Source organism: Scyliorhinus torazame, chromosome 4, assembly GCF_047496885.1.
Source record: "Scyliorhinus torazame isolate Kashiwa2021f chromosome 4, sScyTor2.1, whole genome shotgun sequence".
Lineage (NCBI taxonomy): Eukaryota > Metazoa > Chordata > Chondrichthyes > Carcharhiniformes > Scyliorhinidae > Scyliorhinus > Scyliorhinus torazame.
The window spans coordinates 18,296,741-18,323,194 of record NC_092710.1 but is presented as its reverse complement, the minus strand read 5'-3'; the positions used below and the strand labels follow the sequence as shown (position 1 = coordinate 18,323,194).

Genomic DNA, 26,454 nt, shown 5'->3' with positions numbered 1-26,454 from the left:
AAGTGGGTTGCAGCCAATGGAGCTCACCCATAGTGATGGTACCAAAACCAGACAGTACCCAACGGTTGTGTGTGGACTATAGAAAGGTTAATGCAGTTACAAGAACGGACTCTTATCCTATCCCATGTTTGGAGGATTGCATTGAGAAAGTGGTTCAATCAGCTTTTATTTCCAAACTGGATTTACTTAAAGGTTACTGGCGGGTACCTTTATCCGAAAGAGCAAAGGATATTTCAGCTTTTGTGACTCCAGATGGTATATACCAATTCAAAGTATATACCAATTCAAAGGTCACTCGGGATGTGAAACCAACAGTTATTGAGGAGTTTCGATACCCTCCAGACAAAGGGAAATAATGTGATTTCTTGGTATGAGTGGATTTGATCGAACATTTGTGCAAATGTTTTGTAGCGTGATTGCTCCACTGACGGACTTGCTGAAGAAACGTTAAAAATGTCAATGGTCAGCGGAGTGTCAACAGGCATTTGACTGCCTTCAAGCTGTGATAACTAATGTTCCTGTATTGGAGAATTGCAAGGGACTCTGTGATCAGATTGAACTAAAGTATCTGACTTTAAAGAGGAATGCCGAGGCATGGAGGAATGGATGGATCATGCAGAGACCTTCTTGTCCAATGAGATTGTCAATAGAGACGGATTTCAGTTGGAGGAAGAAAAACGAAAAAGAAAATGGACTATATTATTATACCTGTTTGCGTGTGTTTTGTGAAACGAAAAAGTATATTTACTGTGTGCATTTGTTAAAGGATAGTGAAAAGGTGAAAAATGAAACCATCTTGAAGTTGATGGCTTATTTTTTTTCCTTGGGGGGAGGTGTCATGTGAGAGTACCTTTAAGAAATGGGTGTTTATAAATGGGTGTGTGTATAAGTATCTGTAGTGATAGTACCTTTAAGAAATGGGTGTTTACTACTGCAGTGATGTTAGAGAATGGGTGGAGCTGGGCTGTCTGTCAGCTTTTTACTTTCGTTTTTGAGCAGGCTGCAGGGTGTGTTTTAGTTTCGTTTTCAGTGTTGGAGCTGAAGCCAGACCAAGCAGGTGTACTGCTGTTCTCTCTGCCATCAAAAGACTATCTCTTGATCAGTTGGTGAATTCAGAATTATAAATGTTTCAGTAGTGACTTTAACCTAATGTCCTTTTGATAAAGGTTTTGTTTTTAAGTCGTATGGATGTTAAAAGGAAAGCTTAAAGGTTTACTTAGTGTTGTAATCTTTGGGGGTTGTATTTGAATTGATGGTTGCTAAGATGTTCACTGTATGTTTTAAAAAGGTTAACTTGAGTACATAGAATAAACATTGTTTTGCTTTAAAAAATACTTTTCCATTTCTGCTGTCGCTCACCTGTAGAGTGGGCCGTGTGTTCCCCATACCACAATCTATTAAAAGTTGTAGGTCAGGTGAACTCCATGATACACTTTGGGGTTCTCTAAACCCTGGCCCATAACAGAAGACAGCTGAGGCCGGGTTCAATTGAAAATTTTGACATTGAAACTGATGGATTTTTATTTGTGAGGAACCAATGTCATGGTGCATAGAGTTAAGATGAAGATCAGACGTGACCTCATCAAATGGCAGAACATGTTCGAAGGGCTGAATGGCCTCCTCCTGTTCCTGTGTAACAGGCTGGAGAAGGGGCTGAATGGGGCCTCCTCCTGTTCCTGTGTAACAGGCTGGAGAAGGGGCTGAATGGGCCCCCCTCCTGTTCCTGTGTAACAGGCTGGAGAAGGGGCTGAATGGGGCCTCCTCCTGTTCCTGTGTAACAGGCTGGAGAAGGGGCTGAATGGGGCCTCCTCCTATTCCTGTGTAACGGGCTGAATGGGCCCCCCTCCTGTTCCTGTGTAACAGGCTGGAGAAGGGGCTGAATGGGGCCTCCTCCTATTCCTGTGTAACGGGCTGAATGGGCCCCCCTCCTGTTCCTGTGTAACAGGCTGGAGAAGGGGCTGAATGGGGCCTCCTCCTGTTCCTGTGTGACAGGCTGGAGAAGGGGCTGAATGGGGCCTCCTCCTGTTCCTGTGTGACAGGCTGGAGAAGGGGCTGAATGGGGCCTCCTCCTGTTCCTGTGCAACAGGCTGGAGAAGGGGCTGAATGGGGCCTCCTCCTTTTCCTGTGTAACAGGCTGGAGAAGGGGCTGAATGGGGCCTCCTCCTGTTCCTGTGTAACAGGCTGGAGAAGGGGCTGAATGGGGCCTCCTCCTGTTCCTGTGTAACCGGCTGGAGAAGGGGCTGAATGGCCTCCTCCTGTTCCTGTGTAACAGGTTCAAAGGGCTGAATGGGGCCTCCTCCTGTCCCTGTGTAACAGGTTCAAAGGGCTGAATGGGGCCTCCTCCTGTTCCTGTGAAACACTGTCGAGGGGCTGAACAACCTCATCCAGTTCTCCCAGACCATTGCGATGATACTCAGGGGGTCCCAGATTGACCCCTCTTGCGGTCACCCCTCCTTCTCCTCACCCCATCACCGTCAGAAGTCGCGTTCACAGGATGACGCATCGGTTGGCACGCAGCCCCCCCTGCAGGCAGGCGGAGGCGTGGGCGCTCTTGCAGGCCAGGCAGCCCACAGTCTTCAGCAGCTCCTTGAAGAGCAGCAGGATGTGCCAGTTGTATTTTGCCGAGCACTCGATGTAGCCGCACTTCCAAGACCTCTTGACCAGCGCCGCCACGTTACGCCTGGGGGCCACCCTCCTCCGCTGCAGGTCCCGCTTGTTCCCCACGATCAGGATGGGTGCCTTGCCCGACCCGGGAGGCCTGGATGGAAGACAATGGGGGGAAATGGTCAACGGTCAACAAGCAGCGAACCCTCACCCTGCTCCACCCAATACCAGGGAGGTTCGTATTCCGTGGGTCCCACGGGGAGGTGAACCTCTTGCCCTCCTCGCTATCTTGCAACAGAGGTCTGTTACTTGCCACATATGCTTCTTGTAGTACTGTAGAAGCCAGGTATTTCGAATACAACTAGTATAGGTAAAAGATAGCTGTTTAAGCATAAATGTTGAGCCCCAGTTTTAAATACCCATTTATACAGCATAATTCACTTTTACTGAGGTCCGTTGTTCTGGCAAATGCATATTTTCAAAGACAGTGTGACATTAAAACAGCACAGTTGCAAAACAATTTGACACTGCTTGTGCTAATTGTCAAGGCCAAGGGCTGAATACACAGCAACATGAAGGCACCATTGTTCACAATGCAGATAACAGCTGGGTCAGAAAAGCTGATGTTGCACATTGAAGATGGGCGGCTTGCCATCAAATCAAATGTGTTTGAGTCTAACCCAAACCAATTCGGATTCTATTGGGGTGTAATTAGATGACTTAAGACAGATATGAAAGTGTATAACTGCAAAGTTTCCGCCCGCCATTTTAGTGTTGTGTTGTGTTGTCTCGTGTGTTGTCTGTAGTGTATTGTCTTTGGGGGTGTGTTGAGGAGATGTCTTTGTGTTGTCTTTCTGTTAGTTTACTGTTTTTTTGTCTTTGATTCTAGTCTCCATTTTGAAGTTGTCTTTTGGGGGTTCTGTCAGTCTACCAGTCTGTGTCAGTGATGTTAGTCCACTTTTGACTTTGAGTTTGAGTTTAGCTGAAGATTAGCTCTCTCTCTCTCTCTTCATGTTTCATTGCCAGACTTTGACCTTTTAAAAGTTACTTTCGAGCTGTCTGCCTAAGCAAAGAAAGATAATGTCTGGAATTCTCTGAAAGCTTCGAATTGTCTACGAATTGCCTTTTAAATGACTTTCAAATTGTAATCAAGCGACTACAAATAAAACAATTCCTTTTGGCACCTGAGAAGTTTATACTGCAAATTTCTGCTGAGTTCCAGTATTCGCAAAGTGCTACTGATAACCGAATAGCAGAGATGATATAAATTCCTTCAACTATACACAGTCGAATAATACAAGGAATCGAACAACTTGGCATAGTCCAGAAATATTACAAATCTTACAACTTGTCGTATTGCACCAGGACTTGATTCATCAACTAAGCTTCCCCCAAACTTGGCGTAGTTCGACAGGTTAAGATCCCTATAAATTAAAGATTCCTTCAGGTAGTCACCACTGTTTGTATAATACGTATATGAGAGGTAATACGGTAATATGGGGGTAGATCCCTACCTGCTGGCTCCGCCCAGTAGGCGGAGTATAAATGTGTGTGCTCACCGAGCTGCAGCCATTTCGGCAGCAGCTGCAGGAGGCCACACATCTCTGCGTAATAAAGTCTTGAATACTCTCTACTCTCGTCTCGTCGTAATTGATAGTGCAACACTTCTTAATGTTTTTGGTGTAAGTGGCAAAGGCAGGACAAGAGTCCCCCTGCCCTGATATGTTCAGCCTGATAACCTCCATCAGTTTTCGGCGCGAGTGATGGGCTGCTCTGCTTTGTAAATGGATTAGACTTGGAAGGTCTCACATATCTAACGGTAGCACAGTGGTCAGCACCGTTGCTTCACGGCGCCAGGGTCCCAGGTTCGATTCCCGGCTTGGGTGACCGTCTGTGCGGAGTCTGCACGTCCCTCCTGTGTCTGCGTGGGTTTCCTCCGGGTGCTCCGGATTCCACCTACAAGTCCCGAAAGACGTGCTTGTTAGGTGAATTGGACATTCTGAATTCTCCGTGTACCCGAATGTGGCGACTAGGGGCTTTTCACGGTAAGTTCATTGCAGTGTTAATGTCAGCCGGCTTGTGACAATGACGATGATTATTATATATCTTAATTTGTGCACAGCAAGACCCCAGAGAAGAGGCATTTTTCTGATCCGAACCGAAGGCTGAATCTTGGTCAGGTCGCCCGGGATGACTTTCCCTCCAAAGGTTGCCACAGGGGTCGTTACCCCTCAGCCAAGCGGCCTCCTGTTTATGTCTGAATGTCAACAGCTCGAGGCCTGGACTGGGCCTTGAACACAGAGGCAAGCCTGCTGCCGAGTGAGCTTTGCATAGTCTGAACAAGTGTGCCTTTCGGTGTGATTGGGAATCGCGGCCGTCCACAACCCCCCGCCCCCCCACAGCATGCCCCCCCCCCCCCCCCCCCGTTCCCCCTCGCACCTGGCCCTGCCATCTCCCCGCCCAGGGAGGTAGTCTCACCTCTTGGCCACGATGAGCTGGTGCACTGCCTTGATGTACTCAAAGCTGGAGAAGCAGCAAATGTCATAGACCAGGATGTACGCATGGGCCGGCTGAATACCATGGTCTCCCGACTCACTCCACCTCTCGATCCATTCCTGAGGAAAAAAACACAATACATCAACCTGGAGAAATGGAATCTCTGTAACCTCCTCCTGCCCCTACACCCCTCCCTATCTCTGTAACCTCCTCCTGCCCCTACACCCCTCCCTATCTCTGTAACCTCCTCCTGCCCCTACACCCCTCCCTATCTCTGTAACCTCCTCCAGACCCTACAACCCTCCCTCTCTCTGTAACCTCCTCCTGCCCCTACACCCCTCCCTATCTCTGTAACCTCCAGCCCCTACACCCCTCTCCCTATCTCTGTAGCCTCCTCCTGCCCCTACACCCCTCCCTCTCTCTGTAACCTCCTCCAGCCCCTACACCCCTCCCTATCTCTGTAACCTCCTCCAGCCCCTACAACCCTCCCTCTCTCTGTAACCTCCTCCTGCCCCTACACCCCTCCCTATCTCTGTAACCTCCAGCCCCTACACCCCTCTCCCTATCTCTGTAGCCTCCTCCTGCCCCTACACCCCTCCCTCTCTCTGTAACCTCCTCCAGCCCCTACACCCCTCCCTATCTCTGTAACCTCCTCCAGCCCCTATAACCCTCCCTCTCTCTGTAACCTCCTCCTGCCCCTACACCCCTCCCTATCTCTGTAACCTCCTCCAGCCCCTACACCCCTCCCTCTCTCTGTAACCTCCTCCTGCCCCTACACCCCTCCCTATCTCTGTAACCTCCAGCCCCTACACCCCTCTCCCTATCTCTGTAGCCTCCTCCTGCCCCTACACCCCTCCCTCTCTCTGTAACCTCCTCCAGCCCCTACACCCCTCCCTATCTCTGTAACCTCCTCCAGCCCCTACAACCCTCCCTCTCTCTGTAACCTCCTCCTGCCCCTAGACCCCTCCCTCTCTCTGTAACCTCCTCCTGCCCCTACAACCCTCCCTCTCTCTGTAACCTCCTCCTGCCCCTACACCCCTCCCTATCTCTGTAACCTCCTCCAGCCCCTACACCCCTCCCTCTCTCTGTAACCTCCTCCTGCCCCTACAACCCTCCCTCTCTCTGTAACCTCCTCCTGCCCCTACACCCCTCACTATCTCTGTAACCTCCTCCAGCCCCTACACCCCTCCCTATCTCTGTAACCTCCTCCAGCCCCTACACCCCTCCCTATCTCTGTAACCTCCTCCAGCCCCTACAACACTCCCTATCTCTGTAACCTCCTCCAGCCCCTACAACCCTCCCTATCTCAGTAACCTCCTCCAGCCCCTACACCCCTCTCCCTATCTCTGTAGCCTCCTCCTGCCCCTACACCCCTCCCTCTCTCTGTAACCTCCTCCAGCCCCTACACCCCTCCCTATCTCTGTAACCTCCTCCAGCCCCTACAACCCTCCCTATCTCTGTAACCTCCTCCAACCACTACAACCCTCCCTATCTCTGTAACCTCCTCCAGCCCCTACAACCCTCCCTATCTCTGTAACCTCCTCCAGCCCCTACACCCCTCCCTCTCTCTGTAACCTCCTCCAGCCCATACACCCCTCCCTATCTCTGTAACCTCCTCCAGCCCCTACACCCCTCCCTCTCTCTGTAACCTCCTCCAGCCCCGACACCCCTCCATATCTCTGTAACCTCCTCCAGCCCCTACACCCCTCCCTATCTCTGTAACCTCCTCCAGCCCCTACAACCCTCCCTATCTCTGTAACCTCCTCCAGCCCCTACACCCCTCCCTCTCTCTGTAACCTCCTCCAGCCCCGACAACCCTCCATATCTCTGTAACCTCCTCCTGCCCCGACAACCCTCCATATCTCTGTAACCTCCTCCTGCCCCGACAACCCTCCCTATCTCTGTAACCTCTTCCAGCCCCTACAACCCTCCCTATCTCTGTAACCTCCTCCATCCCCGACAACCCTCCCTATCTCTGTCACCTCTTCCAGCCCCTACAACACTCCCTATCTCTGTAACCTCCTCCATCCCCGACAACCCTCCCTATCTCTGTAACCTCTTCCAGCCCCGACAACCCTCCCTATCTCTGTAAGCTCTTCCAGCCCCTACAACCCTCCCTATCTCTGTAACCTCCTCCAGTCGCTACAACCCTCCCTATCTCTGTAACCTCCTCCAGCCCCTACACCCCTCCCTATCTCTGTAACCTCCTCCAGCCCGGCAACCCTCCCTATCTCTGTAACCTCCTCCAGCCCCTACACCCCTCCCTATCTCTGTAACCTCCTCCAGCCCGGCAACCCTCCCTATCTCTGTAACCTCCTCCAGCCCCGACAACCCTCCCTATCTCTGTAACCTCCTCCAGTCGCTACAACCCTCCCTATCTCTGTAACCTCCTCCAGCCCCTACACCCCTCCCTCTCTCTGTAACCTCCTCCAGCCCCTACACCCCTCCCTATCTCTGTAACCTCCTCAAGCCCCTACACCCCTACACCCCTCCCTATCTCTGTAACCTCCTCCAGCCCCTACAACCCTCCCTATCTCTGTAACCTCCTCCAGCCCCTACACCCCTCCCTCTCTCTGTAACCTCCTCCAGCCCCGACAACCCTCCTATCTCTGTAACCTCCTCCTGCCCCGACAACCCTCCCTATCTCTGTAACCTCTTCCAGCCCCTACAACCCTCCCTATCTCTGTAACCTCCTCCATCCCCGACAACCCTCCCTATCTCTGTAACCTCTTCCAGCCCCTGCAACACTCCCTATCTCTGTGACCTCCTCCAGCCCCTACAACCCTCCCTATCTCTGTAACCTCCTCCATCCCCGACAACCCTCCCTATCTCTGTAACCTCTTCCAGCCCCTACAACACTCCCTAGCTCTGTGACCTCCTCCAGCCCCTACAACCCTCCCTATCTCTGTAACCTCCTCCATCCCCGACAACCCTCCCTAGCTCTGTAACCTCTTCCAGCCCCGACAACCCTCCCTATCTCTGTAACCTCTTCAAGCCCCTACAACCCTCCCTATCTCTGTAACCTCCTCCAGTCGCTACAACCCTCCCTATCTCTGTAACCTCCTCCAGCACGGCAACCCTCCCTATCTCTGTAACCTCCCACAGCCCCTACACCCCTCGCTATCTCTGTAACCTCCTCCAGCCCCTACACCCCTCGCTATCTCTGTAACCTCCTCCAGCCCGGCAACACTCCCTATCTCTGTAACCTCCTCCAGCCCCGACAACCCTCCCTATCACTGTAACCTCCTCCAGTCGCTACAACCCTCCCTATCTCTGTAACCTCCTCCAGCCCCTACACCCCTCCCTCTCTCTGTAACCTCCTCCAGCCCCTACACCCCTCCCTATCTCTGTAACCTCCTCCAGCCCATACACCCCTCCCTATCTCTGTATCCTCCTCCAGCCCCTACAACCCTCCCTAACACTGTAACCTCCCCCAGCCCCTACACCCCTCCCTATCTCTGTAACCTCCTCCAGCCCCCACACCCCTCCCTCTCTCTGTAACCTCCTCCAGCCCCTTCACCCCACCCTCTCTCTGTAACCTCCTCCAGCCCCTTCACCCCTCCCTCTCTCTGTAACCTCCTCCAGCCCCTTCACCCCTCCCTCTCTCTGTGACCTCCTCCAGCCCTTTCACCCCTCCCTCTCTCTGTAACCTCCTCCAGCCCCTACACCCCCCTCCCTATCTCTGTAACCTCCTCCAGCCCCTTCACCCCTCCCTCTCTCTGTAACCTCCTCCAGCCCCTACACCCCTCCCTCTCTCTGTAATCTCCTCCAACCCCTACACCCCCCCTCTCTCTGTAACCTCCTCCAGCCCCTACACCCCTCCCTCTCTCTGTAACCTCCTCCAGCCCCTACACCCCTCACTCTCTCCGTAACCTCCTCCAGCCCCTACACCCCTCTTCCTATCTCTGTAACCTCCTCCAGCCCTTACACCCCTCCCTCTCTCTGTAACCTCCTCCAGTCCCTACACCCCTCCCTCTCTCTGTAACCTCCTCCAGTCCCTACACCCCTCCCTCTCTCTGTAACCTCCTCCAGCCCCTACACCCCTCCCTCTGCCTGTAACCTCCTCCAGCCCCTACACCCATCCCTCTCTTTGTAACCTCCTCCAGCCCCTACACCCCTCCCTCTCTATATAACCTCCTCCAGCCCCTACACCCCTCCCTCTCTCTGTAACCTCCTCCAGTCCCTACACCCCTCCTTCTCTCTGTAACCTCCTCCAGTCCCTACACCCCTCCCTCTCTCTGTAACCTCCTCCAGCCCCTACACCCCTCCCTCTGTCTGTAACCTCCTCCAGCCCCTACACCCATCCCTCTCTCTGTAACATCCTCCAGCCCCTACATGCCTCCCTCTCTCTGTAACATCCTCCAGCCCCTACACCCCTCCCTATCTCTGTTACCTCCTCCAGCCCCTTCACCCCTCCCTCTCTCTGTAACATCCTCCAGCCCCTACAACCCTCCCTATCTCTGAAACCTCCTCCAGCCGCTACAACCCACCCTATCTCTGTAACCTCCTCCAGTCCCTACGACCCTCCCTATCTCTGTAACCTCCTCCTGCCCCTACACCCCTCCCTAATTCTGTAACCTCCTCCTGCCCCTACACCCCTCCCTCTCTCTGTAACCTCCTCCAGTCCCTACACCCCTCCCTATCTTTGTAACCTCCTCCAACCTCTACAGTCCACCCTATCTGTAACCTCCTCCAGCCCCTACAACCCTCCCTATCTCTGTAACCTCCTACAGCCCTACATCACTCCCTATCTCTGTAACCTCCTCCAGCCCCTCCAACCCTGGCTACTTCTGTAAATTCCTCCTGTAGAGAGAGAGAGAGAGCCTGTTTCTAACAGACTGTAGAGAGAGAGGTACTATTATAACCTGCCTGCTTACCATTGGCTGGGGACTAATTACAATCCCACAATCCTGTGGGAGTATGAGCTTCCCCAATGAGGGGAGGGGGGGGGGGCGGAGAAATCATTAGCAGACTCCCTGTATAAATAAAGCTGGCCAGTTTGGAACCAGCAGGAAGGAGCAAGCAGCAAGCGAGGTTGCTGCTGTTGTGTATATATGTTATTGTAAATAAATGTTATTTCTTTGTATCCTTGAAACTCGTGCTGGATTCTTCATGGCCCTCACAAAACTGGCGACGAGGGTTAAAGTGAATAGCTGTCTACACTGCTGAAGCCACCTCCCTGGATTTTTGTTGGATACAGGTTGGAAGTTGTTTTCTATTATACCATGCCTATGTACGGACGTTTGGATGTTTTTGATGCTGCGCTGGAAAGCTGGAACCAGTACACACAACGGATGCGTTACTATTTCCGGGCAAACAATATCACCGAAAACGAGCGCCAGGTGGTCATATTGCTCACCGCCTGCGGCCCGCATACGTTTGGGGTGATTAGGAGCCTTACGTACCCAGCTGCGCCGGACACCAAAACATTTGATGAACTTGTGAATTTAGTGGGGCAACATCTTAACCCAACCCCATCCACGATAGTCCAGCGTTACCGGTTTAATACCGCTGAGAGGACCCCAGGAGAATCCCTTGCCGACTTTCTATCCAGGCTACGCAGGATTGCGGAATACTGTGACTATGGTGAGACCTTGTCAGAAATGTTACGCGACCCATTGGTTTGCGGTATTAACAATGCGGCCACCCAGAGAAAGTTGTTAGCGGAGCCAACATTGACTTTTCAACAGGCCATTCAAATAGTATTGTCCCGAGAGAGCGCAGAACGAGGAGTGCAGGAGCTACAGGGAATGGAGGTGCATGTCTTGGGGCGCAACCCCTTCCGTCCGAAAACGTCCCGCCGCACTCCTGCGGTGCCTTGGGTGAGGCGACGTCCGGATCGACGCCGTCGGACATTCCTTCCCGAAGGGAGCCTTCTCCAGAGCCAATGGATGAGGAGCCATGTCCAAGTCAGACCTGTAGGTGCCGACCCCGTCGCGGACGCCGGTCCTGGGGGCGCCAGAGGCGCCGTCGTTCCGACCGAAACTGGGACCAGCCCAGGGGCCGTACCTTCCATGTGGATGAACCTGCGGCGACTACTCCTGAGGACGTGGAGACGGAGGACGACTGCCTGCAGCTGCATTGTGTGGCAGCTCCCCGTGTGGCCCCCATTAAGGTGACAGTACGGGTCAATGGTCACCCGCTTGGACACTGGCGCAGCGGTCTCCGTGATCGCCCTGAGGACATTCGAACGCATCAAGCAAGGTATACAGACCCTTACATTAGCTGACTCACAGGCCAGGTTGGCCACCTACACGGGGGAACCACTGGACATTGCAGGAACTACGATGACCCCTGTTGTTTATGGACGCCAGGAGGGGCGTTTCCCACTTATTGTGGTGCGCGGCCATGGGCCCAGCCTGTTGGGTCGGGACTGGTTGCGCCATTTGCGGTTGCAATGGCAGCACATCCTCCAAACAGTTTCTGGAGGGTTGACTGAGGTGCTAGGGCGATACCCAGATGTATTCCAGCCCGGTTTGGGGAAAATAAAAGGGGCCGTAGCCCGTATCCAAGTCGAACCAGGAGCCACGCCGCGCTACTTCCGGGCGCGCCCGGTGCCTTACGCCTTCCTCGAGAAGGTAGAAGGGGAGCTCACTCGTTTGGAGAGTTTGGGTGTTATCAGGCCAGTCCGTTTCACTGACTGGGCAGCACCAATTGTACCTGTAATGAAGCCAGATGCCACAGTTCGCTTGTGCGGCGACTATAAACTTACAGTGAATACGGCTTCCTAACTCGACCGATATCCAATGCCTCGCATAGAGGATCTCTACGCAAAGCTTGCAGGTGGACTCTCGTTCACAAAATTAGATATGAGTCACACCTACCTGCAGTTGGAGCTGGAACCTGCCTCCCGACCATATGTAACAATTAATACACACCGGGGCCTGTATGAATATACAAGTTTGCCCTTTGGCGTATCCTCTGCCTGCGCTATTTTTCAACGTGTTATGGAAGGCATTTTGAGAAGTTTACTGCGTGTCGGTCTACTTAGATGACGTTTTGATCACAGGGACATCGGAGCAGGAACATTTGGAAAATCTGGAGGCTGTCCTTAGATGCTTTTCGGAGGCTGGAGTCCGTTTACGTCGCATAAAGTGCGTCTTTCAGGCGAAGGAAGTAGTCTACCTGGGTTATCGGGTGGACCGCGAAGGTTTGCACCCCGTCGCAGAGAAGGTGCGCGCGAGTCAACATGCCCCCACCCCGACTGACACTTCGCATCTTCGTTCTTTTCTCGGCCTCGTAAACTATTACGGGAAGTTCCTCCCCAATCTGGCAACTACACTGGCCCCGTTGCACCTTCTGCTAAAGAAAAATCACACCTGGGTTTGGGGTCAGCCGCAAGAAACCGCTTTCCGGCGGGTAAAGCAACAATTGTTGTCGTCTGGGTTACTAACCCACTATGGTCCTGGAAAGCCTTTGCTCGTCACATGTGGTGCATCCCCGTATGGTATTGGGGCCATCCTGTCCCACAAGATGGAGAACGGGGCCGAGCGACCGATAGCTTTCGCCTCCCGCACATTGACTGCAGCGGAGAAAAAGTACGCGCAGATCGAGAAGGGGGGCCTGGCAGTGGTCTATGCGATTAAACGTTTCCACCAGTATGTGTATGGCCGCCATTTCATTATCGTGACTGATCATAAGCCTCTGCTGGGACTTTTCAGAGAGGATAAGCCAATACCGCCCATTGCTTCCGCACGGATCCAGCGCTGGGCTTTGTTGCTCGCTGCATACGAGTATTCTTTGGAGCACAAACCAGGTACACAGATAGCAAATGCCGACGTACTGAGCCGATTGCCTTTATCGACCGGCCCCATGTTGACCCCCACGACCGGTGAGGTGGTCGCAACCCTAAATTTTATGGACTCCTTGCCTGTCACGGCATCACAGATCCGTGCGTGGACCCAGACGGAGCAACTCCTGTCAAAGGTTCGACACATAGCCCTGTATGGTGGGCAGCATAGACAGCTCCCAGGCGAGTTGCGGGCATTTTCCTCCAAGCTGTCAGAATTCAGCGTGGAAGACGGCATCCTCTTATGGGGGACGTGTGTGATTGTCCCGGAAAAAGGCCAGGAGCTGATACTATCAGACTTGCACAATGGGCATCCGGGTGTGACCAAAATGAAAATGTTGGCCCGGAGTTATGTCTGGTGGCCAGGCCTCGACACCGACATTGAGAAGGTGGCCCAAAACTGCTCCATTTGCCAGGAGCATCAGAAGCTTCCGCCGGCCGTGCCCCTACATCACTGGGAATGGACAGGGCGGCCTTGGGCACGCTTACATGCAGATTTCGCCGGCCCTGTTCAAGGATCCATGTTCCTTTTATTAATCGACGGCCAGTCTAAATGGCTAGAGGTGCATAAGATGCAGGGGACAACGTCCTGCGCAACAATTGAGAAGATGCGTTTGCCCTTTAGTACGCATGGCCTCCCCGAGGTGCTGGTTACGGATAACGGCACTCCATTCACCAGTGAGGAGTTTGCGAGGTTCATGAAGACTAACGGCATCCGCCATATCCGCACTGCCCCTTACTACCCGACTTCCAATGGGCTGGCAGAGTGCGCAGTGCAGACATTCAAAAGAGGCCTAAAGAAGCAGTCTTCCGGATCAATGGACACGAGACTGGCTCGCTTTTTGTTTACGTATAGGACCACCCCCCATGCAGTGACTGGGGTAGCTCCCGCAGAACTCCTAATGGGCCGGAGACGTCGCACCTGCCTTAGCACGGTTTTCCCGGACATTGCCTCAAAAGTACGCCGCACACAAGAACGGCAGGGACAGGGATTTTCTCGGCATCGGCCGATTCGGCAGTTTGCGCCCGGTGACCCACTGTTCGTGCGGAATTTTGCTGGTGGTGCCCAGTGGGTGCCTGGTGTAATCTTTCACCAAACGGGCCCTATCTCTTATCAGGTGCAAGTCCAGGGTCGTCTCCAGCGCAAACATGTAGACCACGTTCAGTCCAGAAGACCATTTCTTCCAAAGGTACCCCGCCCCCGGAGCTCATTTCAATAGCCGCAGAGATTAGAGACAAGGGAAGGTAGTCCTCACAATCTTCCACTGGTGCCTCACTCGAAGCCTGCGCAGGTCGTTACGGGACCGAATGGAGATAGAGACGCTGACATGACGGAGGCAGCAGACTCTGACTCCGAGATGGAGACACAGGATGCATCAGAGGGGGAATCCTCGGGTCCACGGGCCGTGGATGTACAACCGTTACGCCGTTCATCACGGAAGCGCCGGTCTCCGTCTCGTTACACGCCGCCCGATCCAGCGCCGCGTGCAAATGGTGTCCGGCCTGCGGCAAAACAAGTCCGACGCCCTCCTTCGCCAGGTCTTTGGTGGATTCCATGGACTATGGGGGGGGGAGGGATGTTATAACCTGCCGACTTACCATTGGCTGGGGACTAATGATAATCCCACAATCCTGTGGGAGTATGAGCTTCCCCAATGAGGGGGGGGGGCGGTGAAATCATTAGCAGACTCCCTGTATCAATAAAGCTGGCAAGTTTGCAATGAGCAGGAAGGAGTGAGCCGCAAGTCAGGCTGCTGCGTGTGTGTGGTATTGGAAATAAATGTTACTTCTTTGCATCCTTGAAACTCATGCTGGATTCTTCGTGGCCCTCACAAAAGAGACCCAGTATATAACAGACTGTAGAGAGAGAGAGACCCTGTATATAACAGACTGTAGAGAGAGAGACCCTGTATATAACAGACTGTAGAGAGAGAGAGACCCTGTATATAACAGACTGTAGAGAGAGAGAGACCCTGTATATAACAGACTGCAGAGAGAGAGAGAGACCCTGTATATAACAGACTGTAGAGAGAGAGACCCTGTATATAACAGACTGTAGAGTGAGAGAGACCCTGTATATAACAGACTGTAGAGAGAGAGAGACCCTGTATATAACAGACTGCAGAGAGAGAGAGAGACCCTGTATATAACAGACTGTAGAGAGAGAGACCCTGTATATAACAGACTGTAGAGAGAGAGAGACCCTGTGTATAACAGACTGTAGAGAGAGAGAGACCCTGTATCTAACAGACTGTAGAGAGAGAGAGACCCTGTATATAACAGACTGTAGAGAGAGAGAGACTGTGTATATAACAGACTGTAGAGAGAGAGAGACCCTGTATATAACAGACTGTAGAGAGAGAGAGAGAGACCCTGTATATAACAGACTGTAGAGAGAGAGAGACCCTGTATATAACAGACTGTAGAGAGAGAGAGACTGTGTATATAACAGACTGTAGAGAGAGAGAGACCCTGTATATAACAGACTGTAGAGAGAGAGAGACCCTGTATATAACAGACTGCAGAGAGAGAGAGACCCTGTAAATAACAGACTGTAGAGAGAGAGACCCTGTATATAACAGACTGTAGAGAGAGAGAGACCCTGTGTATAACAGACTGTAGAGAGAGAGAGACCCTGTATCTAACAGACTGTAGAGAGAGAGAGACCCTGTATATAACAGACTGTAGAGAGAGAGAGACTGTGTATATAACAGACTGTAGAGAGAGAGAGACCCTGTATATAACAGACTGTAGAGAGAGAGAGAGAGACCCTGTATATAACAGACTGTAGAGAGAGAGAGACCCTGTATATAACAGACTGTAGAGAGAGAGAGACTGTGTATATAACAGACTGTAGAGAGAGAGAGACCCTGTATATAACAGACTGTAGAGAGAGAGAGAGAGACCCTGTATATAACAGACTGTAGAGAGAGAGAGAGACCCTGTATACAACACACTGTAGAGAGAGAGAGACCCTGTATGTAACAGACTGTAGATGGAGAGAGACCCTGTATATAACAGACTAGAGAGAGAGACCCTGTATATAACAGACTGTAGAGAGAGAAATACCCTGTATATAACAGACTGTAGAGAGAGAGAGACCCTGTATATAACAGACTGTAGAGAGAGAGAGACCCTGTATATAACAGGCTGTAGAGAGAGAGAGACCCTGTATATAACAGACTGTAGAGAGAGAGAGACCCTGTATATAACAGACTGTAGAGAGAGAGAGACCCTGTATATAACAGGCTGTAGAGAGAGAGAGACCCTGTATATAACAGACTGTAGAGAGAGAGAGAGACCCTGTATATAACAGACTGTAGAGAGAGAGAGAGAGAGAGAGACCCTGTATATAACAGACTGTAGAGAGAGAGAGACTCTGTATATAACAGACTGTAGAGAGAGAGAGACCCTGTAGATAACAGACTGTAGAGAGAGAGAGAAAGACCCTGTATATAACAGACTGTAGAGAGAGAGAGACCCTGTATATAATAGACTGTAGAGAGAGAGAGAGACCCTGTATATAACACACTGTAGAGAGAGAGAGACCCTGTATGTAACAGACTGTAGAGAGAGAGAGACCCTGTATATAACAGACTAGAGAGAGACCCTGTATATAACAGACTGTAGAGAGAGAGAGAGAGAGAGACCCTGTATATAACAGACTGTAGAGAGAGAGAGACTCTGTATATAACAGACTGTAGAGAGAGAGAGACCCTGTAGATAACAGACTGTAGAGAGAGAGAGAAAGACCCTGTATATAACAGACTGTAGAGAGAGAGAGACCCTGTATATAATAGACTGTAGAGAGAGAGAGAGACCCTGTATATAACACACTGTAGAGAGAGAGAGAGACCCTGTATGTAACAGACTGTAGAGAGAGAGAGACCCTGTATATAACAGACTAGAGAGAGACCCTGTATATAACAGACTGTAGAGAGAGAGAGACCCTGTATATAACAGACTGTAGAGAGAGAGTGACCCTGTTTCTAACAGACTGTAGAGAGAGAGAGACCCTGTATATAACAGACTGTAGAGAGAGAGAGACCCTGTATATAACAGACTAGAGAGAGACCCTGTATATAACACACTGTAGAGAGAGAGTGACCCTGTTTCTAACAGACTGTAGAGAGAGAGAGACCCTGTATGTAACAGACTGTAGAGAGAGAGAGTCCCTGTATATAACAGACTGTAGAGAGAGAGAGACCCTGTATATAACAGACTAGAGAGAGAGACCCTGTATATAACAGACTGTAGAGAGAGAGAGTCCCTGTATATAACAGACTGTAGAGAGAGAGAGACCCTGTATATAACAGACTGTAGAAAGAGAGAGAGAGAGAGACCCTGTATATAGCAGACTGCAGAGCGAGAGAGAGAGCCTGTGTATAACAGACTGTAGAGAGAGAGAGACCCTGTATATAACAGACTGGAGAGAGAGAGAGACCCTGTATATAACAGACTGTAGAGAGAGAGAGACCCTGTATATAACAGACTGTAGAGAGAGAGAGACCCTGTATATAACACACTGTAGAGAGAGAGAGAGGCCCTGTATGTAACAGACTGTAGAGAGAGAGAGACCCTGTATATAACAGACTAGAGAGAGAGAACCTGTATATAACAGACTGTAGAGAGAGAGAGACCCTGTGTATAACAGACTGTTGAGAGAGAGAGACCCTGTATATAACAGACTGTAGAGAGAGAGAGACCCTGTATATAACAGACTGTAGAGAGAGAGAGACCCTGTATATAACAGACTGTAGAGAGAGAGAGACCCTGTATAGAACAGACTGTAGAGAGAGAGAGACCCTGTATATAACAGAGTAGAGAGAGTGAGACCCTGTATATAACAGACTGTAGAGAGAGAGAGACCCTGTATATAACAGACTGTAGAGAGAGAGAGAGAGAGACCCGGTATATAACAGACTGTAGAGAGAGAGAGACTCTGTATATAACAGACTGTAGAGAGAGAGAGACCCTGTATATAACAGGCTGTAGAGAGAGAGAGAGACCCTGTAGATAACAGACTGTAGAGAGAGAGAGAAAGACCCTGTATATAACAGACTGTAGAGAGAGAGAGTCCCTGTATATAATAGACTGTAGAGAGCGAGAGAGAGACCATGTATGTAACAGATTGTAGAGAGAGAGAGACCCTGTATATAACAGACTGTAGAGAGAGAGAGACCCTGTACATAACAGACTGTAGAGAGAGAGAGAGACCCTTTATATAACAGACTGTAGAGAGAGAGAGAGACCCTGCATATAACAGACTGTAGAGAGAGAGAGACCCTGTATATAACAGACTGTAGAGAGAGAGAGACCCTGTATATAACAGGCTGTAGAGAGAGAGAGACCCTGTATATAACAGACTGTAGAGAGAGAGAGTCCCTGTATATAATAGACTGTAGAGAGCGAGAGAGAGACCATGTATGTAACAGATTGTAGAGAGAGAGAGACCCTGTATATAACAGACTGTAGAGAGAGAGAGACCCTGTACATAACAGACTGTAGAGAGAGAGAGACCCTGTACATAACACACTGTAGAGAGAGAGAGACCCTGTATATAACAGACTGTAGAGAGAGAGAGACCCTGTACACAACTCACTGTAGAGAGAGAGAGACCCTGTATATAACAGACTGTAGAGAGAGAGAGACCCTGTATATAACAGACTGTAGAGAGAGAGAGAGACCCTGAATATAACAGATTGTAGAGAGAGAGAGACCCTGTATATAACAGACTAGAGAGAGAGACCCTGTAAATAACAGACTGTAGAGAGAGAGAGACCCTGTTTCTAACAGACTGTAGAGAGAGAGATAACCTGTATATAACAGACTGTAGAGAGAGAGAGACCCTGTATATAACAGACTGTAGAGAGAGAGAGAGACCCTGTATATAACAGACTGCAGAGAGAGAGAGAGAGAGAGACCATGTATATAACAGACTGTAGAGAGAGAGAGACCCTGTATATAACAGACTGTAGAGCGAGAGAGACCCTGTATATAACAGATTGTAGAGAGAGAGAGAGAGACACTGTATATAACAGACTGTAGAGAGAGACCCTGTATATAACAGACTTTAGAGAGAGAGAGACCCTGTATATAACAGACTGTAGAGAGAGAGTGAATCTGTATATAACAGACTGTAGAGAGAGAGAGAGAGAGACCCTGTATATAACAGACTGTAGAGTGAGACCCTGTATATAACAGACTGTAGAGAGAGAGAAACCCTGTATATAACAGGCTGTAGAGAGAGAGAGACCCTGTATATAACAGAGTGTAGAGAGAGAGAAAGACCCTGTATATAACAGACTGTAGAGAGAGAGAGAGAGACCCTGTATATAACAGACTGTAGAGTGAGAGCGACCCTGTATATAACAGACTGTAGAGAGAGAGAGACCCTGTATATAACAGACTGTAGAGAGAGAGAGACCCTGTATATAACAGACTGTAGAGAGAGAGAGAGACCCTGTATATAACAGACTGTAGAGAGAGAGAGACCCTGTATATAACAGACTGTAGAGAGAGAGAGAGACCCTGTATATAACAGACTGTAGAGAGAGAGAGACCCTGTGTATAACAGACTGTAGAGAGAGAGAGACCCTGTATATAACAGACTGTAGAGAGAGAGAGACCCTGTATATAACAGACTGTAGAGAGAGAGAGACCCTGTATACAACACACTGTAGAGAGAGAATGACCCTGTATGTAACAGACTGGAGAGAGAGAGAGACCCTGTATATAACAGACTGGAGAGAGAGACCCTGGATATAACAGACTGTAGAGAGAGAGAGACCCTGTTTCTAACAGACTGTAGAGAGAGAGTGACCCTGTATATAACAGACTGTAGAGAGAGAGAGAGAGACCCTGTATATAACAGACTGTAGACAGAGAGCAACCCTGTTTCTAACAGACTGTAGAGAGAGAGAGACCCTGTATGTAACAGACTGTAGAGAGAGAGTGACCCTGTATATAACAGACTTTAGAGAGAGAGAGACCCTGTATATAACAGACTGTAGAGAGAGAGAGAGCCTGTAGATAACAGACTGTAGAGAGAGAGAGAAAGACCCTGTATATAACAGACTGTAGAGAGAGAGACCCTGTATATAACAGACTGTAGAGAGAGAGAGACCCTGTATATAACAGACTGTAGAGAGAGAGAGACCCTGTATATAACAGACTGTAGAGAGAGAGAGAGACCCTGTATATAACAGACTGTAGAGAGAGATAGACCCTGTATATAACAGACTGTAGAGAGAGAGAGACTCTGTATATAACACGCTGTAGAGAGAGAGAGGCCCTGTATATAACAGACTGTAGAGAGAGAGAGACCCTGTATATAACAGACTGTAGAGAGAGAGAGAAAGACCCTGTATATAACAGACTGTAGAGAGAGAGAGACCATGTATATAATAGACTGTAGAGAGAGAGAGAGACCCTGTATATAACACACTGTAGAGAGAGAGAGACCCTGTATATAACAGACTGTAGAGAGAGAGAGACCATGTATATAATAGACTGTAGAGAGAGAGAGAGCCTGTAGATAACAGACTGTAGAGAGAGAGAGAAAGACCCTGTATATAACAGACTGTAGAGAGAGAGAGAGACCCTGTATATAACAGACTGTAGAGAGAGAGAGAGCCCCTGTATATAACAGACTGTAGAGAGAGAGAGACTCTGTATATAACACACTGTAGAGAGAGAGAGGCCCTGTATATAACAGACTGTAGAGAGAGAGAGACCCTGTATATAACAGACTGTAGAGAGAGAGAGAGAGACCCTGTATATAACAGACTGTAGACAGAGAGCGACCCTGTTTCTAACAGACTGTAGAGAGAGAGAGACCCTGTATGTAACAGACTGTAGAGAGAGAGTGACCCTGTATATAACAGACTGTAGAGAGAGAGAGACCCTGTATGTAACAGACTGTAGAGAGAGAGAGAGCCTGTAGATAACAGACTGTCGAGAGAGAGAGAAAGACCCTGTATATAACAGACTGTAGAGAGAGAGACCCTGTATATAACAGACTGTAGAGAGAGAGAGACCCTGTATATAACAGACTGTAGAGAGAGAGAGACCCTGTATATAACAGGCTGTAGAGAGAGAGAGAGACCCTGTATATAACAGACTGTAGAGAGAGAGAGAGACCCTGTATATAACAGACTGTAGAGAGAGAGAGAGACCCTGTATATAACAGACTGTAGAGAGAGAGAGACTCTGTATATAACACACTGTAGAGAGAGAGAGGCCCTGTATATAACAGACTGTAGAGAGAGAGAGACCCTGTATATAACAGACTGTAGAGAGAGAGAGAAAGACCCTGTATATAACAGACTGTAGAGAGAGAGAGACCATGTATATAATAGACTGTAGAGAGAGAGAGAGACCCTGTATATAACACACTGTAGAGAGAGAGAGACCCTGTATATAACAGACTGTAGAGAGAGAGAGACCATGTATATAATAGACTGTAGAGAGAGAGAGAGAGACCCTATATATAACACACTGTAGAGAGAGAGAAACCCTGTATATAACAGACTGTAGAGAGAGAGAGACCCTGTATATAACAGACTGTAGAGAGAGAGAGACCCTGTAGATAACAGACTGTAGAGAGAGAGAGAAAGACCCTGTATATAACAGACTGTAGAGAGAGAGAGACCATGTATATAATAGACTGTAGAGAGAGAGAGAGACCCTGTATATAACACACTGTAGAGAGAGAGAGACCCTGTATGTAACAGACTGTAGAGAGAGAGAGACCCTGTATATAACAGACTAGAGAGAGACCCTGTATATAACAGACTGTAGAGAGAGAGAGACTCTGTTTCTAACAGACTGTAGAGAGAGAGAGACCCTATATGTAACAGACTGTAGAGAGAGAGAGACCCTGTATATAACAGACTGTAGAGAGAGAGAGAGACCCTGTAGATAACAGACTGTCGAGAGAGAGAGAAAGACCCTGTACATAACAGACTGTAGAGAGAGAGAGAGACCCTGTATACAACAGACTGTAGAGAGAGAGAGACCCTGTATATAACAGACTGTAGAGAGAGAGAGACCCTGTAGATAACAGACTGTAGAGAGAGAGAGAAAGACCCTGTATATAACAGACTGTAGAGAGAGAGACCCTGTATACAACAGAGTGTAGAGAGAGAGAGACCCTGTATATAACAGACTGTAGAGAGAGAGACCCTGTATATAACAGACTGTAGAGAGAGACCCTGTATGTAACAGACTGTAGAGAGAGAGAGAGACCCTGTATATAACAGACAGTAGAGAGAGAGAGAGACCCTGTATATAACACACTGTAGAGAGAGAGAGAGGCCCTGTATGTAACAGACTGTAGAGAGAGAGAGACCCTGTATATAACCGACTAGAGAGAGAGAACCTGTATATAACAGACTGTAGAGATAGAGAGAGACCCTGTATACAACACACTGTAGAGAGAGAGAGACCCTGTATGTAACAGACTGTAGAGAGAGAGAGACCCTGTATATAACAGACTAGAGAGAGAGACCCTGTATACAACAGACTGTAGAGAGAGAAAGACCCTGTATATAACAGACTGTAGAGAGAGAGAGACCCTGTATATAACAGACTGTAGAGAGAGAGAGACCCTGTATATAACAGACTGTAGAGAGAGAGAGAGACCCTGTATATAACAGACTGTAGAGAGAGAGAGAGACCCTGTATATAACAGACTGTAGAGAGAGAGAGACTCTGTATATAACACACTGTAGAGAGAGAGAGGCCCTGTATATAACAGACTGTAGAGAGAGAGAGACCCTGTATATAACAGACTGTAGAGAGAGAGAGAAAGACCCTGTATATAACAGACTGTAGAGAGAGAGAGACCATGTATATAATAGACTGTAGAGAGAGAGAGAGACCCTGTATATAACACACTGTAGAGAGAGAGAGACCCTGTATATAACAGACTGTAGAGAGAGAGAGACCATGTATATAATAGACTGTAGAGAGAGAGAGAGCCTGTAGATAACAGACTGTAGAGAGAGAGAGAAAGACCCTGTATATAACAGACTGTAGAGAGAGAGAGAGACCCTGTATATAACAGACTGTAGAGAGAGAGAGAGCCCCTGTATATAACAGACTGTAGAGAGAGAGAGACTCTGTATATAACACACTGTAGAGAGAGAGAGGCCCTGTATATAACAGACTGTAGAGAGAGAGAGACCCTGTATATAACAGACTGTAGAGAGAGAGAGAGAGACCCTGTATATAACAGACTGTAGACAGAGAGCGACCCTGTTTCTAACAGACTGTAGAGAGAGAGAGACCCTGTATGTAACAGACTGTAGAGAGAGAGTGACCCTGTATATAACAGACTGTAGAGAGAGAGAGACCCTGTATATAACAGACTGTAGAGAGAGAGAGAGCCTGTAGATAACAGACTGTAGAGAGAGAGCGAAAGACCCTGTATATAACAGACTGTAGAGAGAGAGACCCTGTATATAACAGACTGTAGAGAGAGAGAGACCCTGTATATAACAGACTGTAGAGAGAGAGAGACCCTGTATATAACAGGCTGTAGAGAGAGAGAGAGACCCTGTATATAACAGACTGTAGAGAGAGAGAGAGACCCTGTATATAACAGACTGTAGAGAGAGAGAGAGACCCTGTATATAACAGACTGTAGAGAGAGAGAGACTCTGTATATAACACACTGTAGAGAGAGAGAGGCCCTGTATATAACAGACTGTAGAGAGAGAGAGACCCTGTATATAACAGACTGTAGAGAGAGAGAGAAAGACCCTGTATATAACAGACTGTAGAGAGAGAGAGACCATGTATATAATAGACTGTAGAGAGAGAGAGAGACCCTGTATATAACACACTGTAGAGAGAGAGAGACCCTGTATATAACAGACTGTAGAGAGAGAGAGACCATGTATATAATAGACTGTAGAGAGAGAGAGAGACCCTATATATAACACACTGTAGAGAGAGAGAAACCCTGTATATAACAGACTGTAGAGAGAGAGAGACCCTGTATATAACAGACTGTAGAGAGAGAGAGACCCTGTAGATAACAGACTGTAGAGAGAGAGAAAGACCCTGTATATAACAGACTGTAGAGAGAGAGAGACCATGTATATAATAGACTGTAGAGAGAGAGAGAGACCCTGTATATAACACACTGTAGAGAGAGAGAGACCCTGTATGTAACAGACTGTAGAGAGAGAGAGACCCTGTATATAACAGACTAGAGAGAGACCCTGTATATAACAGACTGTAGAGAGAGAGAGACTCTGTTTCTAACAGACTGTAGAGAGAGAGAGACCCTGTATGTAACAGACTGTAGAGAGAGAGAGACCCTGTATATAACAGACTGTAGAGAGAGAGAGAGACCCTGTAGATAACAGACTGTCGAGAGAGAGAGAAAGACCCTGTATATAACAGACTGTAGAGAGAGAGAGAGACCCTGTATACAACAGACTGTAGAGAGAGAGCGACCCTGTATATAACAGACTGTAGAGAGAGAGAGACCCTGTAGATAACAGACTGTAGAGAGAGAGAGAAAGACCCTGTATATAACAGACTGTAGAGAGAGAGACCCTGTATACAACAGAGTGTAGAGAGAGAGAGACCCTGTATATAACAGACTGTAGAGAGAGAGACCCTGTATATAACAGACTGTAGAGAGAGACCCTGTATGTAACAGACTGTAGAGAGAGAGAGAGACCCTGTATATAACAGACAGTAGAGAGAGAGAGAGACCCTGTATATAACACACTGTAGAGAGAGAGAGAGGCCCTGTATGTAACAGACTGTAGAGAGAGAGAGACCCTGTATATAACCGACTAGAGAGAGAGAACCTGTATATAACAGACTGTAGAGAGAGAGAGAGACCCTGTATACAACACACTGTAGAGAGAGAGAGACCCTGTATATAACAGACTAGAGAGAGAGACCCTGTATTCAACAGACTGTAGAGAGAGAAAGACCCTGTATATAACAGACTGTAGAGAGAGAGAGACCCTGTATATAACAGACTGTAGAGAGAGAGAGACCCTGTATATAACAGGCTGTAAAGAGAGAGAGAGACCCTGAATATAACAGACTGTAGAGAGAGAGAGACCCTGTATATAACAGACTGTAGAGAGAGAGAGACCCTGTATATAACAGGCTGTAGAGAGAGAGAGACCCTGTATATAACAGACTGTAGAGAGAGAGAGAGACCCTGTATATAACAGACTGTAGAGAGAGAGAGAGACCCTGTATATAACAGACTGTAGAGAGAGAGAGACTCTGTATATAACAGACTGTAGAGAGAGAGACCCTGTAGATAACAGACTGTAGAGAGAGAGAGAAAGACCCTGTATATGACAGACTGTAGAGAGAGAGAGACCCTGTATATAATAGACTGTAGAGAGAGAGAGAGACCCTGTATATAACACACTGTAGAGAGAGAGAGACCCTGTATGTAATAGACTGTAGAGAGAGAGAGAGACCCTGTATATAACAGACTAGAGAGAGACCCTGTATATAACAGACTGTAGAGAGAGAGTGACCCTGTTTCTAACAGACTGTAGAGAGAGAGAGAGACCCTGTATGTAACAGACTGTAGAGAGAGAGAGTCCCTGTATATAACAGACTGTAGAGAGAGAGAGACCCTGTATATAACAGACTGTAGAAAGAGAGAGAGAGAGAGACCCTGTATATAACAGACTGTAGAGCGAGAGAGAGAGCCTGTGTATAACAGACTGTAGAGAGAGAGAGACCCTGTATATAACAGACTGGAGAGAGAGAGAGACCCTGTATATAACAGACTGTAGAGAGAGAGTGGCCCTGTATATAACAGACTGTAGAGAGAGAGAGAGACCCTGTATATAACAGACTGTAGAGAGAGAGAGAGGCCCTGTATGTAACAGACTGTAGAGAGAGAGACCCTGTATATAACAGACTGTAGAGAGAGAGAGGCCCTGTATATAACAGACTGTAGAGAGAGAGAGCGACCCTGTATATAACAGACTGTAGAGAGAGAGAGACCCTGTATATAACAGACTGTAGAGAGAGAGTGGCCCTGTATATAACAGACTGTAGAGAGAGAGAGAGACCCTGTATATAACAGACTGTAGAGAGAGAGAGACCCTCTATATAACAGACTGTAGAGAGAGAGAGACCCTGTATATAACAGACTGTAGAGAGAGAGAGACCCTGTATATAACAGACTGTAGAGAGAGAGAGACCCTGTATATAACAGACAGTAGAGAGAGAGAGAGACCCTGTATATAACAGACTGTAGAGAGAGAGAGAGAGAGACCCTGTATATAACAGACTGTGAAGAGAGAGAGAGACACTGTATATAACAGACTGTAGAGAGAGATATACCCTGTATATAACAGACTGTAGAGAGAGAGAGACCCTGTATTTAACAGACTGTAGAGAGAGCGAGAGACCCTGTATATAACAGACAGTAGAGAGAGAGAGACCCTGCATATAACAGACTGTAGAGAGAGAGAGACCCTGTATATAACAGACTGTAGAGAGAGAGAGACCCTGTATATAACAGGCTGTAGAGAGAGAGAGACCCTGTATATAACAGACTG

At 48.6% G+C, this 26,454-nt stretch overlaps 1 protein-coding gene across 1 annotated transcript in view; it reads right to left on the bottom strand.

Moving 5' to 3' along the window:
• Window positions 1-1,752: 1,752 nt before the first annotated feature.
• Window positions 1,753-26,454, bottom strand: part of LOC140411564 (ras-like protein family member 10B) — a 164,095-nt gene continuing 139,393 nt past the window's right edge. Inside the window, exons 2-3 of the mRNA XM_072500646.1 lie at window positions 5,083-5,219; window positions 1,753-2,758 (exon numbers count right to left, since the gene is read on the bottom strand). Coding sequence (XP_072356747.1) covers window positions 2,488-2,758; window positions 5,083-5,219 — 408 coding nt within the window. The 3' untranslated portion in view covers window positions 1,753-2,487. The remainder of the gene's footprint in view (window positions 2,759-5,082; window positions 5,220-26,454) is intronic.